Below are 16,435 nucleotides of genomic sequence, written 5' to 3'. Positions count from 1 at the left end.
GAATATAGTTTTGGCACCACCCCCTTCTACCAAAAGAACCCCGCTACCTGCTGTTCCTACATCAACAATTACCCCTAATAGTATAGGTCGAAGGTATAAGACAACATCACCTACATTCAGTGATCCACTATGGGGCATTATGCAAGCTGCATATGCCACCCTGAATAAAACACAACCAAACTTAGCTAACGAATGTTGGTTGTGCTGTAGTGTTACACCACCTTATTATGAGGCAATAGGGGAACTAGGCAGGGTCTCATGGAATAATGGAACGAACCCTATTGCGTGCCCATGGAACAGCAATCACACTCAGGGGTTGACTATACAACATGTCACAGGGAAAGGAAAGTGTATTGGAACCGTACCAGAACAATACAAATGTCTTTGTAACAGCACAATATCTGGAAATAGAATAATGAACAAGACAAACGCAAAATTTAAATGGCTAATCCCCACAGAAGGTGCAAAGTGGGTATGTTCAGACGTCGGAATGACACCGTGTATATCATTAGAGGTATTTAATAGATCTGAATTCTGTATACAAGTAGTAATTATCCCACGGTTAATGTATCATTCTAATGAAGATGTTATGTATCAATTGGAAGGGAGCCTCATCAGACAGAAAAGAGAGCCTATAACAACAATTACTTTAGCAGCCCTCTTGATTGTCAGAGGTGTGGGTGCCGGGACCGGCATAGCCTCACTCGTCAAAAATACTGAGATACAAGGTTTACAACAAGCTGTAGATGAAGATCTAGACAGAATAGAACAATCAGTTGATAAATTGGCAACTTCGGTTAAATCATTGTCAGAGGTGGTATTACAAAATCGAAGAGGATTAGACCTCCTATTCCTAAAAGAAGGAGGACTATGCGTAGCACTCCAAGAAGAATGTTGTTCATTTGTTGATCATACCGGGGTAGTTAAAGATTCCATGGCTGAACTTCATAAAAGATTGGAACAACGAAAAAGGGATAGGGAAATAGGAAGATCCTGGTATGAGGGTTGGTTTAATGTATCACCATGGCTCACTACTTTGCTGTCTGCTCTGGCTGGACCTTTGATCACGATTATTCTGGGGCTAATATTTGGACCATGTATAATTAAATATTTATTACAACTGATAAAGAAACGGTTTGACACCACGAAATTGCTAATCTTAACGCGAATGACTCCGCAGAGGGAAATAGAGAAATTGTAAATGGAGAAAGCTAAAGGACAAACATTCAACGATAAAAAAAAGGGGGGGGAAATTGTCAAAGAGGAGGAATGTTTGTCCAGGGCTGATGGGCAAAGCAACATGGTCGATCTTTGCTCCCTCCCCTTGTGTTTGCTCCCCCACTTCCCTGCCGAGTGGCTTGTTTGTTTTCATGTTTCCTCACACAGGCGGGGAATTTGCACGGGTATGATTGCGGGTTGGCGAGTGCACGGTGGCCAATGAGATTCGCCAGTGCGAGTGACGTGGATGGAAATCACCAGAAGGCGCCGGGGGGGGGGGGGTACGGAGGAAAACTGCTTGCTTCGGCCCGCACCGCCGCCAGGAGGCAGAATAAGACCCCCTAGTAACAACCGGATCATGCGCAGAGTACACCACAATAGGACATAAAAGGACCGCGTGCTAACCCAAACCTTGCGGCAGTTGGTGGAACGCAGAGTCCCCTGTTGCCCAGCGCTGCATTGCCTCTTTGTTCTTTATTCATTATAATTAATAAATTTAATAATTCTATTATTCAATTGATAACAGGCTGAGGGAGGTTTGGTTACAATCAGGGGAGCTGGCCGTAGGCTGAGCCAGGCACTCGCTGGTGGCACGATGGGGGACAGCTGTGACAACCCACACTGCAGCTCTGGAAGGAGCCCACGATGGTGGAAGCCCCCTGAAGGGGTCGGCAGGGGCAGTATGGAACTATGGGGGGGGCATAGGGTAATGTGGGCTATAGGGGGGTGCAGGGTAATACGGAGCTTGAGGGGGCTGTAGGGGAATATCGGAGGGCTGTTGGGGAATATAGGTCTACGGAGGGTATAGGGCAATATGAGGGGGCTGTGTGGTAATAATGGGCGGCTGTGGAGGGACCCAGGGGGCCGTAGGGTAATATGGGTGCATAGAGGCGGGAGAGCGTTATATGGAGATAGAGAGGCACGACTCCACACGGACACGGCGCTGAGTGATGACGTAACAGGACGCGGCGCTCGGGCACCGAGCAGGCGCATTCGCACGGAGGCGCTGTTGCTATGGCAACGTCGTCACGCATGCGCTGTCGCTGCGGCAAGAGTTTGGAGTGCGCGCAGCGAGAGAGGGCGCGCTGTCGCCATGGCAACGCGACCTGCACGCACGTTCGCTTTTCTTGCTGCTTCTTAGCGTACCTGCAAACATTTGTGTCCTCTGCCAAATTGTTTCTTTCACCTGTAGCGTTTGGACGAGTGCTCATGAAAAACGAGTCACAGCCTCTTTCTATTCATTCAAAACCTTCCACTTAAAAGACATCAGAAGCTCCTTGTGTGGGCTGTAGCTTCTCTGCTCCTCCTCTCCTGTGGCTTTCATGCTCCAGTAGGGACCGTGCAGAGACACACAGAGCAGCGCAGCAGCCAGGAGGTGTGGGCATCAGCAGCAATGGGGGCAATCCAAAGCCCTCGCACCACTGGTTGCAGGCCGCCAGCCACACTCAGCGCCACTGATGACAGCCAGCTGAGGGAGCTTGCTGAACATAAGGGACGCAAGATCCACTGCTCTCCGCCCAACTGCACAGCCAGTGGTGCCATTAGAGAAAGCTACCAGGTTGGCTCATGGTTTCCCCTTGGAGAATCCGTGTGTAAAACGGGATCCCAGATCTCTGATGAGCATCACGAGAACTCATCTAGAATTGCAGCCATTTCCACCAAAACAGAAATTGCTGCGTTAGGTTCGAGGAAAAAAAGATCAAATCTCCCACAACTTTCTGTTGTAGATATAAAAATATTTTATTTAATACAAAAAATATACTATTAAATATACAAAAAGAAGGTTTGTTACTTCCATACCTTATACATATATGTATACATAATGTTATCCATTACACACATTACATTACATTACTCCATGTTACATTATACGTATATATGTGCACAGATGTGGCCTGAGACAATTCCTCTTCACTCAGTGCTGCTCAGCCAAGCCAACAGCTTGCACAGCCGTGGCCTCGGGGGTGCAGAGGGATGCGCTGCCCCGCCGCCAGGAGCAGAGGCCAGGAATGGCGGCGCCTGCTGAGCACGGGCAGCGACGACCCGGTGTGAAGGGCAGCAGGGCACTGGGTTTGCTGTGCTCCTCCGAGGGACAGAGCTGTCACAGGAGTGCTGCAGCTCAGCGGAACAGACAGCACAGCGCTCGCAGGCTCCGTCTTGATGTCGCTGTCCTCATGGTTGCTCTGAGGATCAATGTGGTCTGCACTGCCAAGCTTTGGACCGAGCTCTCCGCGTCACTGGCCAAAGGCGAGAGGGCTGCAACAGGAAGAAACAGAGCAGGGATGAAGCAATCTGCAGAGATCGCAGGCAAACTCCGCAGACCGTGCCAATGCCACACCTCTCTCTGTCCCAGGCTGGGTAGGACAAACGGAGCGGCCGATCAGGAAAGACCCAAATGCAATAGAATCACCAAATCATCTCAATTGGAGAAGATCATTAGCATCACATAACCCACACGTCCTTCCCTGTTTGCAGGCGGACGCATTCCCTCCTTGCCTCTCTCACATCCTGCAAAGGAGGGTCTCCTTCACACACTCCAGGAATCTCCCCAAGACTTTCCTCTGCAGGCATTCTACTTCCAACAGACACGAGGGACAATGACAGGATATCATCTCCCTCTTCATCGAGCTTGGGCTCCCACCACACTATCAGCCTTGCTGCCCTTTCCTCTGACTCTGACTTAGGACAAAGTTCTTTCCTCAGAGGGCAGGGAGGCCCTGGCACAGGCAGCCCAGAAAACATGTGGGTTCCCTACCCCCTGAGGTGGTCAAGGCCAGGTGGATGGAGCCCTTGGCAGCCTGATCCAGTGCGGGGCGTCCAGGGGCATCCAGTAGGGGGTTGGAACACGATGGCCTTGAACGTTCTTTCCAATCTAACCATTCTACCGCTCTGGGATTTCATGGTCGTATGATCTTTGAGCTCCCTTTCCACTGAATTATTCTGGGATCTCGTGGCTGCATGACCTTTCAGGTCCCTTCCAATCCCACCTCTCTGGGATTCCCTGGTTCTGAGACCCTTAAGGTCGCTTGAAAGTCAGCCTTTCTAGAATCTGTGGTTCTGTATCGTCCCTCTGCCCCAAGAATTTCCTTGTAGGAGAGCGAGGCATGGGGGTCTCTGCCCCCAGCTTCAGTACACGCACCACAGCTCTCACTTACCCGCGATGATGTCCTGTAGCTTGTCCTCGCTCAGGTCCCTTGAGTAGCGCGCAGCAAGCCCTAGGCACAGAGCACCCGTCAGATCCTGCTCCCAGCAGCAGAGTCACACTGCTCCCCAGCAGCGAGAGTGGCTGAGGGGGGCCTGAGCAAGGCACCAGGGCCCTGGGACCCACTCAAGGGGCTCTTAGGGCCACAGGGCAGTGGCTGGGATCGCCAACCACTGCCAAGGGAGGGACAAAGGGGCTGTGGCTCACCAATGAACCTCACGGCCTCCTCTCGCAAGGCTGCCTGAGGGTCCTGCAGGTAGGGCTGGCTCTGCTGCAGGTATTCCTGCGCCCTGCTCTGGTCCCGCTGCAGCTGGAGAGAGCACAAGAACACGGGCATTGCAGACGCTCCCCAGCTCCCTGCGCTGTTCCCGTTGCTCTGGGGCCGTGGGGCTCTCCTTACCAAGCACTGTGCCATCCTCCACGTCTCCTGTTTCTCAGCCAGCTCCCGGAGGTCGTTCCAGCGCCAGAGCTTGGCCATTTGTACAATGGCTTTCCTGGCGGCCTGCAGGGAAGCAGAAGCTGGGAGATGGCACCACGGCCCGAGGAAGGAGACCCGGCATTGCCCTCCTCTTGGCAGGGCCGGGAGCCGGGAGCCTTTTCCCAGCACGCTGTGGGAAGGGTGTTCCCACACGGACAGCAGGGCATGATGGCCACACGGAGACACGGAGCCGCAGCCCCTCCGTGGTCACCCAGCACAACGCTGGGCTCCCAGCTAGCTCTGTCCCAGGCCTTCGACACCCAGGCTGCGGGTAGCAGAGCTCTGAGCCCAGGCTGTGGAAGCAGGACCCCTCCGCCTGCTCCGCTGTGAGGAACAGCAGGGAGCTGGGCCTGTCCTCCGGGCCTCGGGCAGCAGCCACACACCCTGGCACCCACAGCACCCAAACAGTGTCACCGTGCCCTCGGTGGGACGGAAGACTGTACCTGGGCCACGTCCTGGTTCTCATCCCTCATCCGAAGGAGCAGTGGGACCAGGGCCCTGCGCACCGTCCCCTTCATTCTGCTCCGGTGGCACCAGAGCACGGCCTGCACCATGTCTCTGTAGAGGTGGATGGAGGACACCCGCACGGCACTGCACTCCTGGGAGGGAGAAAGAGAATTTTAGCGCGAGGAGGCCGGGCCGCCTTCACACCGCCTCCATGGCACGCAGCGCCTGCAGGCCTTCCCGCACCGTGCGTGGGGACCAGGCCTGGCCTGGCCTTGCACAGGCAGCGGAGGAGGCATGGAGGGCCGGAAGCCAACTGCGGGGAGCAGATGCTGGGCACGGCGCTCTCCGAGGGCCCACAGCTGTCCCTCTGCCCGGAAGGAGCCCCGGGAGGAGCGAGGAGGGGAGGGGGCCCAATGCGAGTGCTGCCCACACAGCTGGGTCAGAGGCGGTGGCACTGCAGAGTGCCCCTGCGAGGGCTCTGCCTCTACAGCAGCCTCACTTACATTGTCAAAGAGAGGCAGGAGCTCCTCAGCGTGCTGCACAGCGATGGAGCTGGCCTCCTTCCTCTTCACGCTGCCCATGATGTTTTGAATGACAAACAGGGCCTTCATCTTGATGTCTGTGCTGGCATCCTGCAGGGTGGCCATGATCTCTGGCAGCACGACCCGCATTTTTCTTGCCTGTAGGAAACGCAAGTTCCTTTGTCTGATGCGGGGAATGACCGCCTGGGCAAAAGGCAAAACACTCCGGTCCCTGAGCTCCAGCCTCCTGCTTCACTTCCTGGCAGTTGACACGGCAATCGCAGCGGAAGCAGCCGTGGGAGCACTGACGGGGCCTCAGCGAGGCCAGTGGGGAAATCCTTTTCTCAGAGGGTGGTGAGGCTGCCCAGAGAAGTAGGTACCCCATCCCTGGAGGTGCTCAAGGCCAGGATGGATGGGGCCAGGGGCAGCCTGCTCTGGTAGATGACAGCTAGCCCACGGTAAAAGCTGGGCTCTACTGAGCTTTGACGTCCCATCCTCAGAGCTCCTCAAAGCCAGCAGGCCCCACCGTGACCGTCACCCTCCTCCCGTCGCTGCCCAAGAAGCCCAGTGCCGCTATAGTTGACAACAGCCCACTCACCTTCTCCTGTGTCTCGGAGAGTATGACAAGCCCTCTGAGCACCACGCTCTTCATCTCCACGCTTGGGTGCTTCAGAAAAGTCTTGAGGTGGCGTAGGTCACCAAAAAAGTCCTCATTATCTTCATTCTTTGCCACTAGCTGAAACATAGACATGGACAGGTGAGAGCCTGCAGGGGCACACGCAGCCCTGAAGGGCAGCAAAGCGTTATCCATTAACTCACAGCCAAGAAGAAGATACAGGTGTCTTCTGTGACGCCTTCTACCAGCCTGCTCAGCTGTGAGCCCTTGGTCACCTCCTTCAAAACCTTCTCCAAGGTCCGCGGCATGCAGAGCATCACCTCCCACATGTCCAGGGTGTTGCTACAAGCCCAAATACATTGTAGGTGGGGCTGCCTTAGCCACAGCTAGATCACTGCAGGCCCACGTTGCTTGGAGAGCCCTGGGTGAGCAGGAGGGCACCTGGATAAAGCCCTCCAGGCTGCTGAGGACAGTACCTGTCGCTTGGTGGAGAGGACTTCAGCAGGTTCCTGACTTCTTCCGTGGGCATCTGGCTGGTCAGAAGGAGGAGCAGGGAGTCCAGGCAGTGCCGCGCTGCCTTTGCGGTGATGCTCCTCAAGTTCTTGCGGATGGAGCTTATGATCTGGGCTTTCTAAAGGGGACACACGCGAGAACAGACCACAACCATTAGCACAGGTGCCGCTGAAACCACTGCACTTCCCATCGCTAAGAATGGCGTCAGGAGCCCAAGGGGCCTCGGCTGGGGAGGGAAGAACAGTGCCTGAAAGGGCTCAAGGATGGGGCAGTGCCCAAAGGGTGCTTACCTCTGGCATCCAGAAGGCGTGGTCTTCCATGGCCACGGCCATCACACTGCAGGCCGCCTCCTTGTCATAGATGCTGGAGTCAACCATCGCTTCAATGGCTGTGAGGATGACGTCTGTCCTCTCAGCAGGCCTGAGGTATCCTCCAAACACCTGTGGGTGGAAGCAGGGGAGGGAAGAGATGCCACACTGAGCATTCCAATGGCGCTTCTTGGTCGAGCAGGGAGAGCAGCTCTGCAGAGAGATGCTGGGCAGCAGAGCCTGTAGGAAAGCTGGCAGCATCAGCTTCTGTCACTGCGTGGCGCAGGATGGCAAGAAAGGGCTCTGGGAGATGGATTGCAGGTGGGGGCATGGGCATTAGGTAAGAAGGCCTTGCGCACAGCCAGGAGGGCTGGATCTGCTGCCCTTGCACTCCCCTTGCTCACAAACGCTTCCTGCTGATGCTATGGACGAGATCCTCAGCAAGGCAGGACATTACCTTGGCACAATCACTGGGATTGGGAAAGTCAGCATCTCTGAACCATATATGCTCCAGCTTCTCATGGAGACTCACGTAGTTTTCCATCTCCTCTGACAGGCTTGTTTCTAAAAGGGAGGGAACACAGAAGAGTCAGAAGGAAACAATGTCTTTGCCATCAAACTCAGCAATCTGTGAAAGGTGCTTTAAAGCGAAAACGGAGTTCTGAGGAGACCCACGGTCAAGGGGACCCGTGGTGTAGGAGAGCTGTGCGTGGAGACCAATGGTGAGCAGACATAGGTTGATGGGACCCATGCTGAGGAGAGTGAAGGGAAGGGATTACACAGCTACAGGCGATGGGTGCTGGGAACAAGAGGGAGCTTAGGAATGGTGAAGCTGCTCGGAAGAGTAAAGGAGCTCAGGGAACGTGCAGACTCCATGGTCAGGCATAAGAATGGGAGAAACGAGCAGACATGGGAGCAGAGAGATGCTGCCCAACCCATCTTCTCTTACTTCTTTGTCGTTTGACAAATGCGTGGAGGCGATGAAGCGCTTCTGAAGCTGGAGCTCTGGTGCTATCGAAGCCACAGTTGAAAAGGCAGAGGTGACCCAGCAGCTCTCCCAGGATTGGGAAGTAGGTCTCGATGACTGACTCAGAGATAGGCGTGGAGTTTTCAGTGTCGTGCCAGTCCTGGGGGAGAGAAGGAGAAGAGAGGAGGGGTTGAGTGGAGGCAGAGCAGGGCCTGGAGAGGGAAAAGCGGGGGCAAAGATGCGGCAAGGACCCTTGTTTGGGGCAGAGCCCCGCTGAGAGCTCCCAGCTGCACCCCGGCTGCAGGCACCCCTGAGCTGCCCTGGGATACGGAGAATGGAAGACAGCCTGGCTGGAGGGTGCCTGGCTCCTTACTTTTGCTATAAAATTCTTGATCATCAGTAAAAGCCCATACAGGGCTCTCGTACGGACATGCATCTCCTGGGAGTTGAAGAAGCGGAGCAGAGCCTGCAAAGAGAGAATCTGCTGGTACTTGTCCTGGGAGCTTCTGCCGCTCCAGCAGGAGCTCTGGGATCTTCCCCACGGGGAAGGAAGAACAGAGCAGCAGGGGCGGGATCCTTTGCAGGACCATCGCGTGCAAGGAGGGTCTGTGTCACTGCAGTAAGGACATTCGCATCCCTCCTAGTGGCCCCGCTCTTTGCAACTGCCAAACCTGAAAGATGCTGTGCAGCTCCTCGCTCATTCTGCTGTCGGGGCAGTTCTGCACCAAGGCTTGTAGCATGGTGTTCATGGCAGTCATGGTCTGCAAGAGGACAGAGAGTTGCAGAAGGGCACCTGCGGCACCTCACCGGGCACCTCATCCTAACTCTATCCCCAGAGAGGAGACGAGGTGGAAAAGCAAAGCTGGTTTCCTGCCCTGCCTGGCTCTCCTATGGTCTCAGCACAAGGAGCCAGGGAGCAGCCCAGAGGGACCTGGAGCTCCGGTGGCTCACCCAGCACACACCTCAAGGTAGAGGTTTTTCTCCTCTTCTTTTATGCACAGTTCCGGAGGCAAAAAGAAGACGCTGTTGAAGCAGGAATTCAGGATGCTCTCCGTTTTGCCTTCCAGTGCTGTTTCCACAGTGCTGGAAGGGGAGAGAGAAGCCTGTTGGACACCGTGCCTCGAAGCTTTGGGAAGGAGGACGTGGACCTCCACGGGGAGGAGGAAGCCTCCCTGCCAGCTTCAGGGATGCCAGGAGCGTGCCCTGTGGCCATGCCAGCCAGATGTGGGCCTGGGCAGCTACCTCATGTTGGCAAAGCTCATCATGGCTTCCTGCTTTATCGCTGAGGACAAAGACTCCTTGGGCTCCTCATCGATCAGCGCCTACAGAACACAAGAGGGATGGGATGGATGGGACGTGGCAGCCACCAGAAGACACTTCCATGTCCATGCTCAGGTCTCCCCGTGCCAGCCTTGTCCACAAAAGGGTGCAGGCCATCCATGCCCCCATCTCCAGCCCACTGCCTGTCTCCCCACCTGGACATTCACTGCCAGCCGGTGTTCTCGGCAGAAAGCATCCAAGTTGAGTGACATGTCCTTGCATTTGCACAGCGTGCAGATGCTGCTCAGGAATTTGATTTTCTCTTCCTCATCCTGGTAGTCACAGAGGGAACAAGAGGGGGCATGATGGTGAGATCCATGGCCAGCAGGACCCCAAGCATCATGGGGTGCAGTGCAAATGCAGTGCCTGCAGGGTAGCGGCCTGGAGAAGAACTGGGGCTGTTTCCACCGTGAGTGGAAACAGCTGCTCTTACCGTGTTCCTTCTCATCAGAAAATCACAGATGCATGCAACGGCTCTTTGTCTCCACATCTCCAAGATGCAAGCACCTAAGCAAGGAGGAGAAGAATGAGCACTGCAGAGAGGGGCTGAAGGCAAGGAGCGAGGGAAAGAACGGCCCCAGCGCATGGCATGGAGCCATCCATCCTGCCTGCTTCCCTGACACCGCTGGGGGAAATGCGGGTACTTCCTGCCAGCCCAGCAGCCTCTCGACAGCCGTCCCAACAGTCTGGGAGAGGTTGGCACTGGCTCAGGCTGCCCAGAGAAGCTGCGGCTGCCCCATCTTTGGAGGTGCTTGAGGCCAGGCTGGATGGGGCTGCGGGCCGCCTGATCCAGTGAGTGGCAACCAGCCCACAACAGGGGCTGGGCCTGTGAGGGCTTTGAGATCCCTTCACAGCCAACCATTCCTGGAGCCCGTGGTTCCATGACCCCTTTAGCTGGAGCTGGACTCCATGCTGGGAAAGGAAGTTTCAGGAAAGGAGGTGCCAGAAGAAGTGGGTGCCAGCTTTGAGTCAAGCAGGACCGCTGTCCCCAGTGCTTCCCACCCATGACTCACATGGACGTATGATCTCCTTCTTTTCTCTCTCCTCCCTTTCCGGAGCCCCCGCCTGCCAAACCAACCTTGGCCTGCGGGGGGGTCCCACCTGCATCTCATTGGACTGGGAACCAGGTCTGGCAAAGGGAGGGGAAAAGGAGAGCCAGATTCGCCGGCTCTTACGAGCAGGCGGCAGTGCCATGGCGAGAACTGGGCTGTGCTCAGGAATGCCTTGAAGGTCCCTGTGCTCAGGAATGCCTTGAAGGTCCCTGTGCTCCTTCCCTGTCCTGTCGCTGTCGCTGTCGCGACTGTTCTGGCTTTCCCTTCGGCGATCACCTAGGCTGCCCTGACCCTCTGTGATGTCACTGATGGCATCACAGTGGGCGGCCTTTAGAACTGCGTCTGTACTCTCAGCAGCTTGTAGGGGCGCAGACCAAACACATCTGGTTATGCTCCCGTGTTGCATAAAGGATGGATCACAGCAAATATTGCATCCATTCCTACCCCAGGAATCATAGAATCACAGAATCACAGAACCCTTAGAGTTGGAAGGGACCTCTGAAGGCCATCTGGTCCAACTCCCCCCCAATGAACACAGACACCACAGCTCCACCATGATGCCCGGGCCTGCTCCAGCCTTGCCTTTGAAGTCTCCAGGGGCGTCAAGCACATCTCTACGCAGCCTTTTCCGTGCCTCACCCCCTCGCTGTGTGCGAGGCTGTCACGGGGTTGTCCCTAGACAGAAGTCCGTGACGGGGGGGCACGGCCCCGGGAAAAAGAGAAAAGGAAGGGCTCCAAAGGGCTTCCGCGAGCCGGCCGGCCCCGGGCCGCGTGCGCTCCGGGAGAGGGGGAAGGGCAGAGAGCTAGCAGATGGTTTTAACCAAGAGAAAACACAATGGCAGCGATCTGAGGAGGAGCGGGAATTCACTAAATTAACCAAATCAAACAAAACAAGAGAGACAGGAGTATCCAAAACGCCAGGCCTTGTTGCCCTTCTTTGGACCTGCTCCAGCACCTCCATGTCCTTTCTCTACTGAGCTGCCCAAAGCTGAACCCAGCACTTGAGGTGAGGCCTCACCAGTGCCCACTACAGGGGCAGGATGAATTCCCTGGTCCTGCTCACCACACCATTCCTCATCCAAGCCAGGATGCCATTGGCCTTCCTGGCCACCTGGGCACACTGCTGGCTCATGTTCAGCCGACTGGCGGCTCTCCAGCCACTCCTCCCCAAGCCTGTAGGGTTGCCTGGGGCTGTTGTGACCAAAATGCAGGACCTGACACTTGGCCCTCTTGAAACTCAAGGTGTACTCTGGCCCATCTCTCCAGTCTATCCAGCTCCCACTGTAGTGCCTTTCTCTGCTCCTGCTATGCAGGCTCTTTGCAGTGCTAAGGGCAGCATTTTCCCCATAGCACTGCCTGCACAAAATTTAAGGGAAAGGGTTCATTGATTTATTGTTCACCCGCTACACTCCATGTGATCCCACTGAACCCCTTTAGGAGTGGACACTCCGTGATCCTCTGCCTCTTGGATACCAGAAGGTCCTCCCTTGGGACAGAGTGACTCAACAGCCCTCTGCATTGGTTCAGCAAAACTAAACAAATAAAATGCAAAACATTTATTTGAGTGTGTTGTACAAAAAGTTTCCAGTCTTAAAATGTATATTACAAATCATTGAAAAAGACAGGACATTTGGCATGCATATTCTAAGAGGAAAAAAAAAACAAAAATAAAACCACAACATTTTGAAATGGTAAAGTCTAGATCATTATGTAGTTTTCATGAGCTCCATGTAACGCTTCCATCCTTTTGTGTCTGCTTTCCAATTTGTACATTTTCTCACAATTCCTTCTTTTAAATGAAATGTGAGCCGTCTGAAAATGGGTTGGCAGCAGCTGAGGCAGGCAGTGACACTGCCCAGAGAACTACAAGGTGATGCAAAACAAAATCCACCACTCAATCACAAGGCATCACCGACATCATTACGAACAGAATTGAACAGAGAAGTTACTGTTCTGCCCAAATGTAAAGCGGTTTGGCCTAACCTTGCTTAAAATAGCTTATTGCTCACGATTTCAGTGTGATGAACGCTGGGCAGCTGAGCTACGCAGCAGCGTTTACCTTACAAAGGATCATCGCTTTGTTAACAGCCAACGGGAAAACGTGGGTCCAATACAACTCTTTCTTCCTGAACTCCGTGTCCACTTGCTGCTCGTGTGGTTTTGAACGGAGTCTTTTGACATGAAGAGTCCCATTCACTTTCTAGACCTTAGCATTTCAAGAAAGGCATTATGCTGACAAATGACAATGGCATGTAAATATGATTTTGTATAAAAAACACTTAAATTATTCTAAAGTGGTTTAAAGCTAAGCACATTGAAGCGCAATTAAAAATTCTGTTTCCCAGGCCATTTGAGACGTCGGACAAATGATAAGCTCTCATTTGTCTTGCTGTTCAGCTAAAACATTGATTTCAAAATGCAATCACTATCTCACCTTCCACTCACTGGTTTACAACAAAGCTTTGTCCCGTGCTTGCACAGGGCTTGGGGTTTGGACCCAACAGTGGCAATGAAATCCAGTATGGAATATGGATACTCCTTTGTTTAGAGAGAAGATTTTGAAAAGAAAAAAGAGAATGAATGGCTTAAGGAAGGGAGAGAAGTGGCCACAAGGCTTACAACACAGAGCGTTGGCATACAGCACCACAATCTTCTTAGTACACACAAAAGAAAAAGGTTTTCAAACATTCTGGGGTGTAAAGAGGATTTCTAGGAGCCTCTTCCACCCACGCCCTGCTCAGGCTGCAGCTACAAGGCTTCGCACAGGATTACAATGAACAAGGGTGCATAAAAAACACCCTAAACTGAACATGCGGTGTCCTGTTGCTCGAGGACAAACGTGCACATGAAGGGAATCTCCTTTCACAGTTTGCTCAGCTTCGCACTGCAGTACAGTTTTGGTGACTAACGAGAGCTGCAGACCAGCTTGTTTGGCTTTTCCATTACAGTCCATGGGAAGCAGATGCTTGTTTTCTTCCTGAGAGATTATTGGTTCCTGCTACAAACACAGTGCCAGCTAGCGCCTATCTAACGGCAGAAGGGTGCTGAGGATCAGCTGCTGGTTCTGTCAGGGCCTGAAGCAGCCCATGCACACAGACCGTGAGCTAAAGGTGCACAGCGACAAAGGCGTCACAGCCACTCAATTGCTCGGAACAAGCCACTGCAACACAACAGCTGAAGCAACAAAGAGAGAAGTGTTTGGAAAGCATAAAGGTCAGAGACCCCACAGAGCCTTCAGTCCACCAAGGTCCTTTTCCGTCACGCTGCTCTCCAGCCACTCCTCCCCAAGCTTGTAGGGGTTGTTGTGACAAAATGCAGGAAATCTGTGGATGGACTTTTTATGTGGGCATGTAGCTACAGGATGAGGGGAAACGGTTTTAAACTTGAAGAGGGTAGATTTAGACATGATATTCGGAAGGAATTCTTTACTGTGAGGGTGGTGAGACACACACAGGTTGCCCCGTGAGGTTATGGATGCCGTCTCTGGAAGCGCTCCAGGCCAGGCTGGACGGGGCTGTGAGCAACCTGGTCTGGAGGGAGGTGTCCCTGTCTGCAGCAGAGGTGATCTTAAAGGTGCCTTCCATCCCAAACCGATCTGTGATGCTATATTATACAGATACATAAATAGGAGGATATGATAAAAACAAGTAAACTCTCCCCCAAAAGGCTTGCGTTATATATGTCGTGAGATGGAAGAAGCACCACTGGTTTAATGAATCACAAAGTTTATTTTGAAGGTCTAAAAAAAATTTTTTTAATGGTGTGATAGCTTCTTGGTGGTCGTCTGGGGGTCGAGGGAGGAAGGTTGCAAGTCTTCATCTTTCCTAAACTTTCATCCTCGGTCTGAGTTATAGTGCTTGCTTTCTCTTCTGGATGTGGTGTCTCTGGTATTTTTCAGTTGGGCCCATGCATCATTTTTAGCTTCTTGTTCCTTCCTTATCGTTGAAGTTCAACTGTAGACAGTTCATGTGGTTCCTGGAGATGCTCATGTGTGCCACATTGAAGGTCCTGACTCCATGCTCAGGTGAGCAGACGTAAGCAGCTGCTCGTGTCTGTGGAGAATGTCCGTGTGTGTGTAGGTCCGTTGTGGGGTGTGTAGCTGGGAGGTGCTGTGGAGCTGTCTTTGTGCATGCGGTGCGGATGCTCAGATCCTGTAGGAGCATGGTGCGGTGCAGAGCGGGGTGTGTGCTTTCCTCATGCTTCGGTCGGTGCCTTGTCCAGGTGCAGACAGGGCTGGTTGGCGGAGGCTGCGGTGGTCTGGTCCTGTGTGTGTCCAGATGTCCATCTGCAAGACAGAGGAGCAGCAAAGAAGCAGCTACCTGTGCTCCCCTCCCCTGCAGGCCCTTGCTCACGGGGTTGCTGGTCTGACAGCCATTTCCACAGCCGTATGTGGGAAGGGCCACTGCAATCTGTAGGTTGGTGCCAGCACCTGCAGTGGGGCCATGTTTCAGCAAAGTGATATAAAATGCTGGGATGAGAGCAGGGGGATCCTTGGAACTTCCAGGGTCCCTTAGGACCTAAAGAGGGTGAGGTTTGTGTCTGACTTATCTTTTCTGTGTGGCAGCATGGAGACCAGTTAGTGAGCTGAGGATAGGCGTGTGTCCTGTTCTGGTTCCATCTCTGAGTGGCTGGCCATCTGCAAGGCACATGGGAAGGAAGAAAGGAGCAACCACATGCCCTGCTTCCCTGTGCTGCCCTCCCCTGCAGGCCCCTGCTCACCAGGTTGTTGGTCTGCCAGCCATTTCCACTGCCGTTTGTGGGAAGGCCCCTGCAGTCAGTAGGTCTGGTGCCAGGAACCTGCAGTGGGGCCAGGTTTCAGCAAAGCAATATGAAATATTGGGGTGAAGGCAGGGAGATCTTTGGAGATTCTGGGATCTCTTCTGATCTGGAAAGGATACTGTTTGTGTCTGACTTATCTTTTCTGTAGGACAGCATGGAGACCAGTTAGTGAGCTGAGGATAGGCGTATGTCCTGTTCTGGTTCCATCTCTGAGTGGCTGGCCATCTGCAAGGCACATGGGAAGGAAGAAAGAAGCAGCCACATGCCCTGCTTCCCTGTGCTGCCCTCCCCTGCAGGCCCCTGCTCACCAGGTTGTTGGTCTGCCAGCCGTTTCCACGTCCGTTTGTGGGAAGGGCCCCTGCAGTCAATAGGTCTGGTGCCAGCACCTGCGCCAGTGGGGCCAGGTTTCAGCAATCCAGGGCAAAACCTTGGATTTGCAGCGGGGTTTTTTGGGTCTTTGGGGAGCTTGCAGGGTCCTGTAGGACCAAGGTGGGTTATAGTATGGGAGAGACTTATCTGTCCTGCAGAGAGTGGCCCTCTTGTAGGGGACAAATGCGGGTGAAGACAGGAGCACCTCGCCGTCCCGCTGTGTCCCTGTCCTCGTGTGTGGCTGTGAGGCAGAAGAGGAGCAGCTCCTATCCATCCCCACGGGATGCTCCTGCCCACCACAGCCCTCGCTCACTCAGGTGCTCAGCGGCGATCTCTGGCTGGCACTGCCCTTCTGGTCTGCATTCCGGGTTGCTGTGACACCAAGCTCACTGTGGAACACAGCCACCACCAATGTTGTGTTCTTGTGACGTGGCTGTGCCAGCTGCGGGGTTCCTGGAGCTGGTGGCTGCACCTGGTGATGTGGCCGTGACATAGCTGGGCTGGTGCTGCCTGGGATGGGGCTGCTGCCTTGTACCGTGCATGTAATAAAGAAAGCAATGAGTTGTTCTTGAGTTGGGGCTTGATGGTACTTAGGCCGTGTGAGCATGAAGATCACAGCCATTCCCTTTCTCCCATCCTCACGGG

General features: G+C 53.9%; 1 protein-coding gene and 1 pseudogene across 2 annotated transcripts; both read right to left on the bottom strand.

Moving 5' to 3' along the window:
- Positions 1 to 2,953: 2,953 nt before the first annotated feature.
- LOC149914715 (maestro heat-like repeat-containing protein family member 7) lies at positions 2,954 to 11,451 on the bottom strand. 2 transcript variants are annotated; one of them, XM_090126288.1, is made up of 19 exons: positions 10,604 to 11,451; positions 10,024 to 10,097; positions 9,746 to 9,862; positions 9,513 to 9,592; positions 9,233 to 9,353; positions 8,942 to 9,031; positions 8,644 to 8,736; positions 8,253 to 8,430; positions 7,761 to 7,867; positions 7,286 to 7,435; positions 6,959 to 7,113; positions 6,686 to 6,824; positions 6,465 to 6,602; positions 5,849 to 6,025; positions 5,342 to 5,497; positions 4,821 to 4,922; positions 4,628 to 4,730; positions 4,374 to 4,433; positions 2,954 to 3,474 (listed from the first exon to the last, which is right to left on the bottom strand). In XM_090126288.1, exons 1-19 carry the CDS (start codon positions 11,046 to 11,048, stop codon positions 3,338 to 3,340), a joined length of 2,622 nt encoding a protein of 873 aa, XP_089982414.1. In that variant the 5' UTR covers positions 11,049 to 11,451; the 3' UTR covers positions 2,954 to 3,337. The 2 variants fall into 2 exon arrangements, with proteins under 2 accessions (XP_089982414.1, XP_089982415.1); XM_090126289.1 differs by having other exon boundaries at positions 2,955 to 3,474; positions 10,766 to 11,448.
- A 2,930-nt stretch (positions 11,452 to 14,381) lies between these two features.
- Positions 14,382 to 15,457, bottom strand: LOC149914714 (uncharacterized; annotated as a pseudogene).
- Positions 15,458 to 16,435: the final 978 nt, after the last annotated feature.

This window comes from Phasianus colchicus, chromosome 28 (assembly GCF_987193195.1).
Source record: "Phasianus colchicus chromosome 28, bPhaCol1.hap1.1, whole genome shotgun sequence".
NCBI classification, from domain to species: domain Eukaryota; kingdom Metazoa; phylum Chordata; class Aves; order Galliformes; family Phasianidae; genus Phasianus; species Phasianus colchicus.
This window is presented reverse-complemented; position numbering and strand designations above follow the sequence as displayed.